Source organism: Canis lupus, chromosome 36, assembly GCF_048164855.1.
Source record: "Canis lupus baileyi chromosome 36, mCanLup2.hap1, whole genome shotgun sequence".
Lineage (NCBI taxonomy): Eukaryota > Metazoa > Chordata > Mammalia > Carnivora > Canidae > Canis > Canis lupus.
The window spans coordinates 9,076,970-9,096,146 of NC_132873.1; the positions used below are offsets into that span (position 1 = coordinate 9,076,970).

Below are 19,177 nucleotides of genomic sequence, written 5' to 3' on the forward strand. Positions count from 1 at the left end.
GATCCTAAATGCCTGCTATTACCAGTACCTTCTGATGGCTGACATCTCCTAAAATGAGATTATGTGCTAACACCTCCAAGGAACGTGTAAATTCCACATTTTTGGTGGTTGTTATTTAGCATCAATATCCTTCTAATCACCTGAATGAGAAACATGGACTATTTTAATTCTTGAATCTCCACTGGACCCTCCATGAAGTCCTTTTGCCCAAAGGATCTGTTTGATTTCCACCACTACAGGATCAAATCCTCATTATTCCTTCCTGGACGCTTGTAATTGCCTCTCATTAGTTCCTTGCCCCTTTCTCTCCACACCATAATCCATCCTAAGAATTGTTACTCTAAGACACGAAGATGGCTATCTCATCTTCTTTTTTGATGTAAAGAAATCCACAGTATCAAGAAAAACCAAATCCAATTTTCGTAGCGTGATCTTCGAGGGCCTAACAATTGGGTTTCCTTCCTGGACACATCTTTCACTGTATCCTTCTATCTCCAGCCTCATGGTCACATTACATCTGACTGCTTGTCACAGTCCAAATAGGCTGGTCATTTTTTCTATGCTGCAGTATCGTCCCCTAAATGTTTGCCTAACTGCTGCTCAAGCTACAAGATCTAAATCCAGGTTACTTTATTCATGAAGTCTCTCTTATGTTACCACCAGTCCTGGTAAGGATAACTAACCAAAATAGGCTCTTGTTATGTGCCGTCTTCTTTTCTAAGCTTTTTTATGGGTAGTATTCTATTCAATTCTTACAATACCTGGTTTCTAATTATATGAACTGGAGAAAAAAAAATCATAAAACATCTCTGAATCTCAGCATTCCAGTCTGGAAAATGGAAATACCAGTATATAATTTCGTGGTGGTTAATAAGGATCATTGAATGAATGAACGTAAATCATCATCTCATGTCAAGTAGCCAATACAGGTATCTGACAACAGAAAGGGCTCAAGAAATGGTAGCTAAACTTTCTATCCAAATTCTCCCCTAAGAAGAATTTATTCATTTGGAAAGATTTACAACTCAATTCTTAAAATATAGCTTTCTAAAAGTGCTCCTACTCAAAGCTAAGCTGTAATGCAAGTATTAGGATTAAGTTGAGGTTTGGGCTTCAAAGAACCTGAGTTCAAGGCTGTCAAAACTTAAAAAGAAAGCCATCAAATCCTGGCCACAACTGAGGATATTTGAAGCGTAAAACAAATTTTGAGCACTTAACAGGAATTGCTTTAACTCAACTCACTTAATTCTTACTCTACAAGGGGCATGATATCACTGTTCATTAAAAGAACAATGTGCCTTCTGGATGGGTTAAGTTTGGTCAAGAAGAATCAGGTATTCACATCACACGCACAATTTGCGGCTCTCTGATAAGACTGTCACTCCAATTCAAGGTATAAACCCCATTACAAATGTGCTAAGAAGGTATAAGTGAGGTTGCTGGCTCAGACACAGCACTGGTCTTTCAAAATCATGAGGGTTCCTTTCTTCAAAAGAGTAAAAGTCTCAACGTGGGAAGTCCTCAAACAACAGCAAACCCAGGCCTCCAATCACCGTTCGTAGCTTTCTCTGTTATGCTTTGAAGTACCCTCCCATGAAACTTGAACCGGAAATGAACTGTAAACAACCCTTTGGGAAGGACACAGGGAGAAGAAAACTGGACACACAGGAAACTGGAAAGCAAGAAAAATCTGATCTTGTTTTAAGAAAAGGTTGGCGGAGTGGGGATGCGTATATGTATATGTGGGGACTCCATGCTGACCTTTTCTTAGTGGTTGACTATTCCTTCCTTCAACAATGCAGATGATGACAATTTATAAAATATTGTTCAGTTTTACTGTGTTAGGCAGCATGATTGTCTCAAGGGGAAGAAAAATCACAGTTTGCTCTCACTCTCCAAAGAAAGCTTACACACATATAAAAGGTGGTGTCCTCTGAGAGCTGGTGTGCACAACAGTTCTTGCTCTGAGGCTCTTTATTGCCCCTCTGAGGTCATTTGGTAGAAAACCTCTTGCCCACTGCTCACCCTGCTCAGTGTCGGGAGGGAGTTTTACTTGCTTTAAAAGCGTAATTTTTCCCAGCACAAACCCTCTAATGACAAACTCGCGACTCTGTCAGAGTTCACAGCTGTCAGTTGGCAGGGTTAGAGCCCCATTTTGAACTTAGGGGGCATAACATCTAAATGCAAGGTTATGGGTGATTTGGATCATGCAAATACCCCCATCCCTCATATCTTAGAAAATCTGAGAAATTTTAAGATGAATATTAGATGGTGCTAAGGAATTCTTAATTTTATTAGGCTTTGGTAATATAGCATGGTTGGTAAGAAACTATTCCTCTTTTTTAAGGAGATATAGAGCTGGAGTGATATGATGCTTGATGTTTGGGTTTAAAATACTCAAGGGAAGCCTGGGTGGCTTAGTTGGCTAAGCATCTGACTCTTGATTTCAGCTCAGGTCATTATCTCAGGGTCATGAGATAGAGCTCTGAATGGGGCTCCACACTCAGCTTGAGATTCTCTCTCTCTCTCTCTCTCTCTCTGCACCCCCCTTCCTCTGCCCTTCCCCTTGCTCATACTCTCTCTCTCTAAAATACATAAAATTTTTGAGATACTCAGGGGAAGAAAAAAAATGGATGAAGGATTATGCAAAATCTTGAAAACTGTTGAGTCTGGGCAGTGTGCAAATGGACTATTGATTTTTTTTTTACATATGATTTCCTGATTTTCACGTATATTTGCATATATTTATAATACAAAATCCTTGTGTTGCCACTTAGCTAACCTATGACTTTGGGCCAATCACTTAACCTCTCTGTGTTCTGGTTTCCTCATTAGCAAAGCAGCCAGAATAAGAACCCCTCCTTGGCAGGCTTTGCTGTGTGGCTTGAACAGGATACTATGGGTTTGGTGCCCAGCTCAGGGCCAGCCAACAGAGCCAGGCACTCAATAATTATAGATTGTCATTAGTATTGTGTATGGATGCAGGGTCAGGAAAATATTTTTTCCTATCACACTCTCACTGCTGGTTTTTTTTTGTTTTTGTTTTTTTTTAAGCTTCCTGTCTGATCCTCAAGTCAGCCCAGCCTTACGTTATGAAAAATGAAAATGTACGCAGGCAAATGCTACAGCTGATGCTTAAATCTAATTGAATGTAGCTCTAATGACACATGTACTTTCAGATGACAGAAGTCACTGAGGATTTGTTATTAAATGATGAGGGTAGAGAGGAGAGAGAATTTTGGAAGGAAAAATATACCACAAACAATGTTTGCTGGTTAACACACTTTATATTTAACAAAATAATTTTTTAATAATATAGTCTTTTACACATCAAATATTGTTGCTAGAATCCCCTTTTTACAGTTTAGTGTTTAGTTGTGTTGTGTTTTTTTTTTTTTTTTCCTCACTAGTTTTCAGGCACACCATTTTTCAAAGATTTTGGAAACTGAATCGTTTTTTTTAACAGGCATCAGCTGACAAACAGGATGTTGATCCCTTATTTAAACAAAGCTGTAGTTAAAGCCGAGAACCAAGGACAGAGGAGGAATGGGAGACATGGACAGTGGAGCTGCAAACAAAGCCTTCAAGAGAAAAAAAAAGAAAACGAAACAGATGAGACCAGAACTCTGTTGTTCAGAGTTTGGAAAGAATTTCTCAATGACCTGGGTAGAAGGAAGTTGTAAAATGTTTATCGGTTTATGAGAAATTCTGTCACAGTATAGGTTCATCTCTCCCTACAGGGAGAAAAATGTCAGTGCTACAAAGTCTTAAAGGAAACAGCGTGTAGTGAAACTCAGAGGAAAAAGAAAATCCAACAACAACAACAACGACAAAAATAATAATAATAATAGAAAAATCCCTCTCTCTGGCTGGTAACAGAGACCACAGAGTAGCCTTCATTCCACAAACTCTGCAAAGAGCTTCTTGATGGATATTACACTCCATTCTAGTAAGTTCTTGCTGCAACTATCACTGTGCCAAGACTTTGATGCAAATTGACGCCTGGCTCCCCAGTTGCACTCTCTGTTTCCTAGAAAGGACATAGTAACTCCTTAATAATAGAGAGGGTACTATGCTACATGGCTCTATTAATGATATTTTCTGGGTTTCAAACCTTATTCCTGTCATTTATTATTATTATTTCTTTCCAAGAGTGTGGAGTTTTGAAGCTGGCACCAGGCAACCTCAGGGCAAAGCAAGCTCTATAATACATCTCTGTCTAGACACAAGCTGAAGTATGGAATGCCTTTGCTTTGGAGTGCAGGAATAAATCATGCAGAATTGTTCATGAATGATTCATGACTGTCTATATGATATATCCATGGTGGCAACAAAAGGCACCAACCTTGCTGCAAATTGGTGTTCTAAGGGAAGGCGGCGGGATGTTCTTCCTCCGATGGCGCCAGCATGGCTGTTTGTATCATACACAAGCACAGTGTACGTGAGAAGTGTCGGGTCCGACTTGTCAACACGTTAGCTTTGGAAATGACAACTCTTTCTCGATGACTGGAGGTGCTTCCAGGGAGGAGAGGCTGACCATTTTAAATGAAAACCCAGCTGATGAGACTAAAGAAGTATGTCGTGGGGGTGGACCTATGACCATAGAAGCATCACTCCACTGGGGGGAGGTTGACCTGTCTCCCTTGGGGCTGCTGACTGTGCATGTCCCAAAGGGCTTAGAGGCTCACCCAAGCCACAGGCCCAGCCAGAGCTTGCTTGGTATGCCACGTGGGCAGAAACCACTCTGTGCTGATTATCCTAAACCATTGATCCTCAACCAGGTGACGTTTTGTCCCTTCCCCACTCCCTGGGGACCTTTGGCAATGCCTGGAGACAATCTGTTGTTATAGGGTGTTGCTGTTGGCATTTAGCGGCTAGAGGCCAACGATGTCACTAAACATCCTAAAAACGCACAGGGCAGCCCCCAACAACAGTGAGTCATCTGGCCCAAGATGTCAACAGATTTAAGCTTGAGAAAGCTTGTTCTAGAATGTGGCACTCCGCAAGAGCTATGGCAAAGCCCAGGCTGGGGTGGGGGGCGGGAAAGGAAAGAACATTGATAACGAAGACGACCTTAAAGTTTCCTCAAGGACCCTGCCAGACCTGCGCCAGGGTTTTCAAGACAGGAGAGCAGAATAAGCAACTAACTGTGCCCTGTGGTTTCAAGAATCGCCAAATATGCACTTGACTCGAGGTGGCATCAGATACCCTGTGTATTTTATTTTTTTTTCTGTTACTATACGAGCAGCATTACCAGGGCAACCTTGAGACGCTTCAAAGGTTCACTTTAGTTGTTCAGTATCTAATATATACATTTTAAAAAAATGTTCAACAAATGGAATTGTATTGTGCAAGACCCACTCTACCCTAAGCTTTAATTTAAATCAGCACTTGAGGTGGAAAGAGTGTCCTGAATCTGTGTTTTAGACATAGGGCTGAGTGGTCATTACTTAAACATGGCAAACACAGTCCCAAACCATAAAAACTGCCTGTGGGTACCCCTGGCTTTCAGCCAAATCTGAACTCAAAAGCCAGGGGTGTTCAGAACGGTTCAGATGCACAGTGGGGCTACTCGCTCTGGGTCTGGTGTGTGTAGTGCCAGGCGACCGAGTGGGTTTAGAGTGTTAAGCTACGAACCAAACCGAAATTCAGCGGCATGAGAAAATCTGGTGGTTAATGCTACAATTGTGAATTCCTGGCTCCCTTTGGATGCTTTAGTCAAGCTCATGGTGTTCTTCACATATTAGTTTTTGATTGGCAGTTTCAAGGTTTTGTGTCTGAGATGTGTGGTTTGTGAGAATTCAATTGCGATCTCCCACTTAACTGCACCAAGCTTCGGTTCCCCGCCCTGCCCCAGCCTTGGGGCCACCTGTATGTACCTCTCTTTTTCTGACCCTGCAGGGCATGTTTCCCCCGAGGGGAGAGATTGGTCGGATGCTCCTGCGTCTTCCTGGTCAGGAAGGGTGCTCACCCCTGAGGTCCCTTTGCTAAAGGTTATATGACACAACTCCAAGCTTAACTGTGCAGTCAACTCTGGCCCCTTAGACTCTAAATATGAAAAAGAAATTCTACAAGAGAAAAATGCCATGGTGATGATGTACAGAAGAGTAAAAATGAAGCAGATCGGCGGACGCTGAGCTGGCAGGCTAGAGGTGTCACCAGAGAAGGAGCCTGTACGAGGCTGTTTCTTCCTTTTCGTTTCAGAAATCCAGTGGTCAAGTCTCCATCAAGCATGGACAGTTACAAAAGCGGTTTCGATAGCCGTCTACTATATATACTTTATATAGCAAGAGAGAAAGAGAGAAATTTCCTCTTAGTAAAATATTCACTTTTGTCAACCCCAAAAGGTTTTGCTGGTGACCCTGTTGTAGCTGGCAGGAGTTTGTTTTGTTTTGTTTTGTTTCAAACGTGTGCAGTGTAGAAGCCATAGCATCCTCTCCTAGGAACTCCTCATCGGTGGGGGATTTTTCCTACACAGTCTGCTTGCCTTGGCATTCGCGTTTTGAACACTGAGCAGGCTTCCACCAGTCCCCGTTGTGACAGTGACAGATGTTACATTCATCCACTTTCACTTCAATGCCAGCCGGGATTATTGTTGTTCCTGCAAAGCAGTTTGGACCTGGAACACACATATACGTTGATTAGTTGATTAAATCAGAGAGGCTCCCTTTTTCTCTTCTCGCCCCAGCCCCAGTAGAAAGCCAACCCCCAAAGCCAGGAATGAGTAGGTCCGACGACTCTTCACAGTGTATTACTCAGGTATTTTCTAGCCAGCTCCCTTAAATGTAAACCTTCAACCTCTACTCTTGTGCACAGAGCTCATCTTCCTATGTATATTTAAAAAAAAAAAAAAAAAGATCAATGCTCAAAAAAAAAAATCTTATTGTCTGTTACCGAGTATTTGCAGTTTTCTAAAGTAGAATTCTACAGATCAAACTCTATTTACTTTATGCTCTGGGGTGTAAATGCTGCTGATGCATCCCCTGAAACTCAAGTGGGGGCCTTGCATGGTCTGCATCAGATGATGATGATACCCCGTGGCCTGTCCTCCCACTTCCCGTGGTGGGTAGGTGACAATGAACTTGCTCATTGCCTGGCTTCAACACCTCCCCAAAGCCCAGTTCCTGGAATCCCCAGCTTGTTTCTTGATAACAATAAATAATTCATGACCAGATGATTTATTCATGTCCCAAATGAGCTTTGTTAGAGGTCCATTTGATTTTTATAAATGGAGCTCCTTTAATCTGCTGGCTATCTTTTTTTCTTTTCTTTTCTTTTTTTTTTTTTTAAAGAATGACCTAAATGGTTGGCTTTTGAAAGTCAGCATGAATTTTATTTTACTTTTTTCAGGATGCAGAAAAACTTCACTGAAAAATGTTACCTGTTCAGTAGAGATGGATATTTTTTAAATTCACCAATCTTAGTTTTTTTTTTTTTTTTTCTTATCTTTCTCTCCTTTCCCTTACTTTCTCTTTCTCCCCAATCTGCAAATGCCGGTATTCAGTTTTGGTAATATTATTTCTCAAAATCAAATGGAATAAAAATTGCTTCCCAAGGTGCAATGGATTACAGTGGCATGGTGCAAATTGCAGTTTCCTTGAAACAATTTGGTATACGTCTCCGAATTACATATTTGGATAAAGAGAGCAAATCGTGTCTACTCATGATTTATCAACCCAGCATTACTGGCCACTTTCCATAACCACTACCAAGTAACATACATCAATATCAGTGCTCTGCTTTCACTTTCTTACCACTTGATAAGAATTTACGAGATTATGTTTACCAACAAATAAATGAAATCAGAGGTGATTTGTAGTTCCACTTCATAATTGAAATCTTTCATAAAAATGGTAACTATGAAGTTATAATGTATCATCACAAATCTATTTAATATGCTAGGGCTTTAATCATCCATTGTTTTAGAGTTCCCAGACCTCAGTTGTGCCTACACTTGCCAATGGCCTTTGTGTACCTATGCCTTTCCTTCATTTGGTGGAAAACACCCCGGAATGTGTGCTTCTGCCTGGTTCTTTAGAGAACAGACCAGCAAGAGTATGAGGGATATAATGAGTCATCACTGACAATTAAACAGCTAGCAAACTCTCTGCTTTCACCCAGAATGGTGCTTCTTGTTAGGATGCTGTGGTTATAAGCTCCTGGCCGTCCTAACTACTGATTATTTAAGGATCACTGTTTTAGAATTTTAGTCATTGTTTGATAGATTGAACAGTCTTTGGGACTACACCCCCCTGGGGAAGGTTCGACACAAAATCATTAATTTGTTCTGGACCCAGAATCCAGGGAATCTGCGGAGAACTTGGCAAGGTGGCTTTTTCAGAATGTAGTTGGTTGTCTCATGGCTGCTGTTGTTGACAGACCTCTCTCAGCCCAGCCAGGATCTGGACAGAGCCAAACTAGTTTCAGAAATCAAACTCGATGACCACTACCACCTGTTTTCCTGGAGCCACCCCAGAGGAAGCAGTAGTTTCTCTACCTCCTCACTCTAATCAACTCTTTTCACCCAATTGTATACTTTTTACTTTAACAGATGGGAAAGAAAAAAAAAATTTTTTTTTTTTTTTTCTAAATAGTGGGTTCAAAACAAAGAAGTCCCTGGAAAAAGCAGAATGTGATCTACTAAAGAGTTTTCTCAGTTACTTCGGGGGGCTTTGGAAACTTGTCAGCAGAATCTTAAGTGTGTGTGTATGTGAGTAAGCACAGACATCCTGCTGGCTCACGGGGGGCAGGTTTTCAGCTCAATATTGCAATAAGAGAAGAAAGCAGGGAAGGATCTTTGCAAAAGATTTCTGACAAGTCACTGTGCATGTCTTGAGGAGAGACTTTACTAAAGCTCTAACTCTCCCATGTGCTCCTTTCTGAATGTGTTGGTGTCATACTAGGATCAGTGTGTATTTGATCAGCCTCTCTAAGTCATTTCTTAAGAACCCTTTAGAATTTGCTGCTTTCTCAGCTCAGAAAATATTAATTTACATTAGTAGAATGCAAAGAAAGATCCTTTGTGCTTTGCCAGGATTGAACAAAGTCACAGCCTATATAAATAACATAACCACCTCAATGGTCAACTTGGCAGCCAGAGGTATTTTACAGAATCAAAAATTCCTATTTGATCTCACGAACAGTAATTTTATTAGCACCCTTCTGAGAATTTCAGGTGTAACTAAAGCTTCAAGTTTGTGGTTCATAGTCTTATCTGCTTAAAAGTAATTTAGATAATTGTCAAGCAGAATGATTGGCACTATGTGGAGACTGTTCTGGTTTTGTCCCTTCCTCCTTAATAGTGATGACAACAAATGTTACTTGGCTTCAAGTAACCTGAGTGTGCTATATGAGTTCCCTACGTAAGAAATCGATCCTTCTATCTATTCTCTTTCTTTTCTTTCGGAGATGCTTTCCTTTTGTCTCGGTTTATGTGGAAGAATAAGTTGCTTAGAAGAGTAAACTCAACAGCAAAAGCAACATATTTAGTGCAGAAGACTTGGAGAGATTCCAGAGGGGAGCAGTGAAATGATTAAACTGAAGGCTGGCAGATAGGACCTGTGAGAAAAGGTTAAAGGGATTGGAATTATTTAATCTTGAAAGGGAAGACAGAGAAATAACTCAATAACTCTCAGGGAATTAAGGCTTATTATGTGAAGAATGGTGACCAACTGTTCTTTCCTTTTTCTGACACCTAAAATAAGAGGAGATGGAGATACATTGATTCTCAGGGAATTGGAAACACACACACACAGAGGAATCGTTCAGAGAAATGAGAACTGAGTAGCCAGCTGTGTGGTGAGATCTCTCTAAGACATCTTTAAGAACATAGGAGGTGTCATCTGTCCGGTGTGTTTCAAATTGTCAGCTCCTTAAAAACAGGAACTGAATCTCTGTCATTTCTTATGGTCTGATGTTTGGCACATATTTAAAAACTCAGCACATCTTATTTAACTAAATTAAGTAGTATGAACTAACTAGTTGTATAACGGAAGCAAAATTATTTCCTGAACTAATAGATCAGGCCTTACATATATATCAGGCTTAGTCCTAATAGTATTGGTATAGAAATATTTGTCAATTAGAAGTAACATAGCAATAACTTCTTGAGCACTTACTTCATGCCAAGAATATGTCTCATTCAATCTTTCCAATTAGCCATGTAAGGTGCACATTCTCACCCTTAGTGCACCTTATATGATTTGCATGGCTACCTCTGAGCCTCTGAGATGGAAAATAACTTGCCTGAGATCACAGGTCTAGGAAGTGACACCAATGGGATATGAACTCAAATTTTCTGATCTGTAAGGATGCTTTTAATTGCCCACAAAAAGAGGCAGGTGACCAGGAGCACACTGCAGACCAGATCCTGCGCATCTGATCAGAATTTAGAAGTCCAGTTGGTTTTAGTATTAAGGATGCATGCTGAGTTAAGAAACTTGATGGCTAGATAGAAGTGAGACTGTTTTTCTATAGATCTTTATCAGATTTATTTATTTATTTTTTATTGTGTAACCTTACAGTCTCCAGAAAACACTATTTATCTAACAACTGAAAGAAATTTCCCATGGAGGAATGCTTGGATGGTGAGACTTTTGTTTTCCTTTGGGCAGCAGCGAAATTCCCACTGGTGCTAGAAGTATACCAACTAAGAAGCAGAATGAAAGTGAACTATGACTCAGAAGTCCTGATTCAAGTCGTAGTGCTGTGATTGATTATCTGTGTGACCTTAAGCAAGCACTGTGTAACCCAAATACTGATTGGAGCCCATATGGTCTAGTCTCAGAAAGGATTCATATTTTTGGAAATGCAATAAAATTGGAAAGGCAATTCAAATATTTACTGGGAGTTGGAGTAAGGAGGGAAGAAGGAAAAGCAAGGCGAGGGATACTTACACAAAAATTTTCCATGAAACACAATTTTCTCTATTCTGTACTTTTTAAGTACTTCATTTGCACACCTACACAATAAAAACTGGTTTGCAAACATTTTCTTTTTCATAATAGGAATTATTCAAAAATCTTATAAGTGAGAGCAATATGAAATATATAACAGCAGAGCTTCTCCGGTGAGATGGCTATGAGGAGCCTGTAGCTCTATCTTTCCAGGAGGATGTTTTTCCCATCTTCCGACTTTAACCTTGCAGAGATAGCTTATGAGGCATCTGCATAGAGTATGGGGATCAGAGGGAAAGCATTTGGAGTGATTCCTTCCAGCTTCAGTAATCTAAGAAACCAGGAGAAAATAGATTCTATCATGTTTGTGGTTGTAAGAACTGAGCAGATTTGCTCAGCCACTAAAGTTCTCTTTTCTTACCAAGCCCTGAAATTTCCTGCATTAAAGGGTTTATAGAAACTACATAGAAAAGGAAGCCCATAGCTACTCTGATCACATCTCCTGCAGAATCATGCTTGCTTATGATGTTTAACATCACATTGGTTGAATGAAGGAACAAATGCATAAACTGAAATAAAGTTCAGAAGGAGAGGATCTCAGAGCTGAGGAAGGTTGTAACAGAGATCCTGACCCATGGGTCCATGGAGAGATTTGGTGTATGTGTGGAGAGAAGGGAGAATGTGACTCACTGAGGAAGTGGAAAAAGCTGTGGGGTAGAGTGATGTGTGTAGTAGTAAGGAGTGGCTGGGAGAAGAGTGCTGTGCTGGAGCTGTTGGTTCATGTTGGCTTGCAAGAGATAGTTGTTAGGTATTCAGGAATTCTATGATCTTGCTGGCATTATTTTGGCAATGGAAAGCCATTGAAGTATTTTCAGTAGGGGTGGGCATGTATACGTGTATAATCACGAAGTAGACATCGATTCAATAAACTGCACCAGTGTCATTGAATGCTTGGTCCATGGGACACCTGTGGTTGGACTAGATATGAGACGTCTAGATAGAGGCAGGACCTTTGTGATTGCAGACAAAAAGTAGAACCCTCACAGGCCGGGGCACAGGCTGATGATAAAAATATATTCCTTTCTCCTTTGCTTTGATACATTAAAAGTGTCTGCTAAGATGCAGGGGTAATACTAAGTTCGTGTCAGCAATTAACACATTGCCTTAAGTTAATGGATCATATTATTCCTATACAAAGTAAGGTCCTAAGGGAAAATGCTCCAGGAAACGTCCAGTTTGATCTGGGAGGAAGGAGAAAGGCTGGAGAAGGGAGGTAATTTCTAGTAGGAATGCTTAATAGGAGTCCCTTAGGGGACCAGGATCACATGCAATCTGATGGAGATACTGGGCTGTTTGGGGTAGAGGAGGATCTTATCAAACAACAAAACCATTTTTAGATAATTTAAAATATACTAACTAAAGGAAGTTTTACATAGACAATATCTAGAATACCAAAAAGAACAAAGCTTGGAGGTAATACATTTAGGAACAAGGGCCAAACTCTTGCCACAGATCTGATCCAGTAAAAAATATACCTTTGTGACAATTAGAGCAGCCTCCTCCCTCAGTATCACTAACCCAGGACCCCGGATGCCGCTGCTAGAACTATCAGCACAGCTGCCTCTCTTACCAGTCTGGCCATTGCTTCTTGAAATGACCAGTTTACAGGTCAGCGTCTACAGCAGGTGAGTGTGGAGATGGAGGTTAGTCAAGTGCCTGCACCCCAGCCTCAAGGGAAGCTGGCTTACAAATACCTGGTAGCTGTAACTTCTCTGGGGGGAGTTAGGCTTTCTTTCTGCATAGAAGATTCCCCAGTCATAGGAAAGAGGCAGTTGTTCATTTCTGATGCTAAGAAGGATGAGGAGAGATAGGTCAGTGAAGGCAAACTTCACCAGCTTCAAATTTTTTTTTCCCCCCTGGGCCAACTGCCAGTGTGCTTGTCTAGCAATTGGAACACAAGATAAATATTCAGAACGGGATTGCTGTAAACACGAGTGATACAGTTGTTAATAAGACAAAGCTTCTGCCTTCAGGGAGTTGATATTCTAATGGGGTGAATCCAAAACAAAGTACAAAAACCAACATGGCCGCTTGGAGCCATTCCCTGAAGAAAGTGAACAAGACCGTGTAGTCTGGGGCCAGACCAAGAGTGAGGAAACGTCTTAGAGTTGACAGAACGTGTTTATATATGTCTTCTTATTTCATATTCCCTCTAATGCTGTAAGCTGGTTATCACAGATCCCATTGCACAGGTGAGGGAAGGAAAGCTCAGAGAGATTAAGGGACTTGACAAAAGGCAGAGAACACATGGCGGGAGAGCTTACATTTCAGCTCTCTTATTCTGACCCCTGGTTGACTACTTTCCTTGAAGAGAGTCCTCCTTTGTGTGTGCCGTTACTTCCTCCAATGCCACTCAGAATCAGACACCCTCCTGCTGCTGACTCCTAGTTTTCTGTCACAGGGAACTGGGACAAAATCCAGATCCAGGTGATGTTGCTGAATTCCGTTATTACTTTTTGAATTCTTTTTAAGGATTTTCACGGAAAAAAAAAAAAAAAGAATTTTCATGCACGACCTTATTTCTTCCTCCCATGCACTACAATTTTGTTTTATAAGACAGACGAGGAGACCTAGAAATGTTTCAAGTGACTTTGAGAAAGCCACACAGCTCGTCAGAGATGGAACTGGGATACACAGCCACGTTGCAGTGTCCATCCCAGACGTCGATCTTTTCAGGCACTTGGGTGGCTCGGTGGTTGAGCGTTTGCCTTTGGCTCAGGTCATGGTCACGGGTCCTGGGATCGAGTCCCACATCAGGCTCCTGACAGGGAGCCTGCTTCCCCTCTGCCTGTGTGTCTGCCTTTCTCATGAATAAATAAATAAAATCTTAAAAAAAAAAAAGCTCAATCTTCTCTGTGACTAGGACCTACTTTTCATTTCCTCCAAGTTTTAATAGCACCTAGTAACACTAGGATGTTGTGGGATGTTTTAGAGAGAAAAGGCTAGCATATTTAAATTCCTGTTTCTTAAGAGAGAGGAGAGAGAGGGAGAGACAGAGGAAGGTAGGTGCGTGTGTGTATGGGTGTGTGTTTGTGTGCATAGGTAAAGGGGTGAGTAGGCAAAAGGGTGAATGTAAAGGGGAAGATCTGGCTATAAAATCCCCTCCAGCAGCTTTATTCATCCTCTTCTCTGTAACCACAAAGTGTGAATTGCTCCCAAGAAGCGGATCTGGCTGAGAAGGCAGTGTGGTTCTAGCAATCACCTCGGAGGGCAGCCAGCCTGGCACTGCGCTGTCTCAGTGGGAGATGCCCTGTCCTTGTTGCTTGTCGACCCAGATCCTCTTTACAGCCAAGCCTCTTCCTTCCCAGAGACTAGGAAAACCAGGCCGGTCATGACTACTTTATAGATGCTTCTGGATTATAAATTGGTATGGCGCCCCTGAAAATCCTCCTTCTGACAACAACTTCATATTGCTTAATGGTCCCCTTTTGAGTATTGCAATTTCTGGCCTTGATTTGAAAATTTATTATTGACGCTTGGTGTCTTTTAGAAATTGGTTGTAAATGATCTTCCTGCTGCATAAATGAGGCAGATTCCTATTGTGTGAGGCCATAAACATTCTATATTTCTTTGGCAGGGCATCTAAATCAGTGTTTCAGCAAATAGTAGGCTTGTAGGCCTCAGTCTGCGGGTAGAATTGGATGGGATTATGTTCTTCCTTTTAACTGATCTTAATTCTCTGCTTCATGAAGTCTGATAGATGCTATTATGCTATGGAAAAGGAAATAGGCTTTCTGGTCAGGTGTACACCCATTTTCAACTATTAAAATCTTGGAGAAAATGGTTCTAAAAAAAATAATGGGAGCTGATTGCAGTTAAAATTTAAGCCACCTGGGTGGCTCAGTGGTTGAGCATCTGCCTTTGGCTCAGGTGGTGATCCCAGGGTCCTGGGATCAAGTCCTTCCTCAGCCTCCCTGCAGGAAGCCTGCTTCTCCCTCTGCCTGTGTCTCTGCTTCTTTCTCTCTGCATCTTTCATGAATAAATAAATAAAATCTTAAAAGAAAATAAGTGACTGAAACCCCCCAGTATCATGTTCCAAGAGCCCTGTCAGGCTCCGGACAGAGTCTCTGAAAGGAGCTTCCAGCCTGGAGAATGCCTGCTTTTCCTCTTTCTACCTGCTTTTCCTCACCCATCCCTAGGTTACTTTCCAACCATTTTATTAAACCTCAGAACAAAAAGCTTCCTCAGATGAAGGTGGCAAGATTCAGGAAGGATTGTTTTCTCTAAGGCTGCCCTAGAGGTGCCTGTTAATCATTTTATTTGAAAATTCAATATCGCTGAACTCCCACACAAATTTCAGTGTGAGAGCTCCAGAGAGTTTTCTGGCCCTTAAGTATGTAAGATTTATAGCCTGGTGCTCCAATTAAGTAAAATGCAAGGAGCAGAGCAGAGAGAGGAAGGACGTGGTCAAGCCACACAATGGGGTAAAGGTTGGTTGCTTTTCTCATTCCAGGTGCGTTGGCAGGCTAGGAGAATCAGGCGTAGTTCATATCCTATTAGTGGGACATACATGTCCAGGCTCACCTTCAGGAGACTGTGTGGTCAGAGGATGGCTTAATTTGCTATTGCATAAAACACTTGATCTAATCGGTTTTAGCTTCAAATGATGAAATACTCCTACCCAATTATCCCAGCTGCAATGAGACTCCCTCCCCTAGTTGGAGCTTTCAATGGTTTCCAGATAACTTTCATATTTCTTCTCAGCAATCCTAAAGTTAGTGAGAACTGGCATTAGTGTACTCATTTGACGGTTGAGGGCACTGAGGTTCAAAGAGAGAGGAGATGGAGAGATTTACTAATTTATTTACTGAGTGAAGAGATTAGGCCTCAAGTCATACCCTCTAGGTTTCAATCCCATTTCTGCCATTTACTCGAGATATGATCTCGGTGTCCCCAGCTGTAAAGTGGGAACGATCCTGAAATGAGTGTACCTGTCTTTTTTTTTTATTTTTTTTTAATTTTTATTTATTTATGATAGTCACACAGAGAGAGAGAGAGAGAGGCAGAGACACAGGCAGAGGGAGAAGCAGGCTCCATGCACTGGGAGCCCGATGTGGGATTCGATCCCGGGTCTCCAGGATCGTGCCCTGGGCCAAAGGCAGGCGCCAAACCGCTGCGCCACGCAGGGATCCCAAGTGTACCTGTCTTACGGAGATTTTGAAAAAGTGAATGAATTAATACATGTAAAGTATTTAGAATGGTGCCTGTCACATACTAACATTCTATAAATGTTAGTTGTTGCTATTTATCATACTGATTATTATTACTCGAGTTATAATCTAGGCTACTTGGGGCAGGATATGGATTCCAGGCCTTTTGATTTCCAGTCTAATTAAAAAATTAGAATATCAGTAAATAAATTAATCTTATTAATGCCAATTAATATGTATATGCTTTTTTGCAAAGTAAGTGAACATACAACAATACAATCATTTCTACATGGATTTTCTGCAGGCTTGTTATATATATCTACCTATCTAGATACCTGAATTATCTCTCAGTCCTTCCATCCATTGGCCTATCATCTATTCAATATTTATAGTATTTTTCTCAAAACAAGAATAGGATAAGTATCGTTGCCCACCAATAATGGAAATACTGAATGAATTATGTGAGCTGCTCCATACTCTTCAGTAACCATTACACAGAATGAATTACGAACACCAGCTGACTTGCAGAGATTTTCTTGAGTTATTATTAAATAAGAAAGGCATTATACAGAGAGGCGGGTACAATATGATCCTATTTTAATAAAATATAGATGAACAAACTTCTGTTTGTATGTTTGTATAGGATTATATGCAAATAGAGAAAAAATAAAGAAGTACCAATACTAAATTGTTAACATGGATTATCTTGCTGGACGGAAAGATTGCTGATTGGGGAGGAGATGAATAGGACAAAGTGGCAGGAGAAAAATAAGTACACCATGATATGTGCAAGTGCATCATGGTTCTATGTATAAAAATAGAGAATTCTTATATTGGCATTGCATTTTAAAACCAATGCATACATTTAATGATGTAATGGTTCCTTTCCCCCCTTTAAAATCTGTTATAAATTGATAATGCAGCAGACGGGTCATTTAGAGATGAGGAAATGTAGTGAAAATTTTATGGCTGTGCTGTTTATTACAGTAGCCACTGGCCACCTGTGCCTATGGGACACTGGAAATGTGGCTAGTCCAAAATGAGATAGGCTGTAAGTGTAAGAAATGTCAGATTTCAGAGACTTAATATGTCTTTGAACATAAGAAAAAAGGGAAAATAGCTCATTAATATTTACTATGTTGATTACAAGTTGGATGAAAATATTTGGGGTATACTGAGTTCAATAAAATATATTAGTAACATTAACTTCATCCCTTTCACTTTTCTAAAGTGACTAATTAAAAAATAATAATTTTAAAGAAGTTGTTTAAATTTAAAATTAAATTTAGATAACTTAAAAGGACAATGTGGCTTTCATGATACTTCTATCAGTACCAGCACTGAGGAATTACAAAAGGATAACAAGGTGTTTGTAATGGCCCAGAGGAAACTAACATTTACATAAATCTGGTAGGAAACAATGCTAGGTGTTGTGGAAAAGGGCATATTTTTAGGACGGGGATTTTTAGTGTGGGCCCTGGATGAGCAGCATCACTGAGAACATCTTTGAAACGCAAATTCTCCAACCACACCAGCTGCTGCTGAATCAGAACCTCTGGCTATGGAACCCACAATCTGTGTTTTAACAAACAGTTTAGGTGCTTCTGATGCAGGCGACTGTTCCAGAACCACTATACTTCAAGATAAGGTAGAGCTTGGATAAAAACCTTACCATGGGGCACCAGGAAGATGGCATAGTCTGAGTTTTGGGAGATGCCTCAAAATAGGCTGAGCTTATCCAAAAAGCAATGAATTCATCATGCTACAAGAACATAGGCTTTTAGCCATGGGGTCATTCCTGAGGAGAAATTCTGAGCAAGTAAACGGTGGTTAAATGGTTCAATTACTTTCAAGTTTCAGCACAGCCTCTGAGCTGTCATTACCGTGTTTCTTTGATAAGTGTGATTTTTACCCACATGACAGCTTTGAGAATCAAAGAGTCATGTGTGAAACTTGGCATTTGGAACCATTTTGGATGCTTTAATGACCTCACTTTCCACAAAACAAGTTGGTTATCACTGGAAAGAAAAATAGTATGTATTTATCTTTGGTATAGAAACACATTAGAAAAGCTTGTATTACTCAGTTTTGTCCAACTTTAATATAAAAAAATAAAATTTCTTTAAGCCACAAACTTTCTACTTCTGACAGCTAATTAGTATCTTTGAAAATTGTCTCCTTCATTGATGAAAACTGCAAACCTATTTTCATTTCCTTAAAATAATATGCTTGAGTGAACACCCTAAAATGGAAGTCATATCCTTGTTGGGGAGAGGGGCATAAGACAGGGGGTATGTTTATCAACAAAGTGGGCATTACCACACACACACATGCACACACATGCACACACACAGACACATACCACATTTCATAATGGAGGTAAAGAGAAAACTTTCCATTTTCATTCTCTATGTTCAAAGACATGATATTCCTTGCAACTGGAAAAAAATGATGGGCAGGTTTTTCATTATTGGGTTATATGACCAAAGATGCCCTATTTGACATTTCCATGATTTTCATTGTAATGTATAATTAGACATGCCATGAGTAGATTAAGTAACAAAGTGACATTTTCTTTAATGTCCATGTAGATAGCTAATAACTATAACACAGAAATTATGGCAAGATTACTAAAAATAATAGCCCACAATCTGTATGAGAGTCTGGTCTAGAAATATTTTGGTCTAGAAATATAATGTCCACCAGACAGACCTATTTCCTTCCTATATGCATATGGCAAAAGCAGATTTTGAATATAAATAGTGGGATAAAGTTTCTGAAAAATGAAAAAGAGTGCACATACTAGGGAATTTAGTCTAGAGGTCAGAGAAGGGTGCCTTAAGGAAGTGATGGGTGATAATGGGAGGAATGGACAAAGGAGTGACATATAAACTGTTCCTAAGTACAATAAATGCTTGGTACATAGGGAAGGATTTGAGATACGACAGAGTAGAGAGTCAGTGAGAGGGAGGACCAATGCCAAAAATAGAGACATAAGTAGGAGCTAGTTCTTAGTGTTTTTGTTTTTTAAACTCTAGTTTGGATTTTGGATTGCATCTAAAGGGCAATCGA

At 40.4% G+C, this 19,177-nt stretch overlaps 1 protein-coding gene and 1 long non-coding RNA gene across 3 annotated transcripts in view; one reads left to right on the plus strand and one right to left on the minus strand.

The window, feature by feature from the left end:
- The window catches only part of LOC140625496 (uncharacterized), a 161,958-nt gene that overhangs the window by 43,852 nt on the left and 98,929 nt on the right, over positions 1-19,177 (plus strand). The gene's annotated exons all lie outside the window — the stretch shown is intronic.
- Positions 3,276-19,177, minus strand: part of VWC2L (von Willebrand factor C domain containing 2 like) — a 155,527-nt gene continuing 139,625 nt past the window's right edge. Inside the window, exon 4 of the mRNA XM_072812781.1 lies at positions 3,276-6,619. Within this exon, the coding sequence (XP_072668882.1) occupies positions 6,471-6,619 (149 nt within the window). The 3' untranslated portion in view covers positions 3,276-6,470. The remainder of the gene's footprint in view (positions 6,620-19,177) is intronic.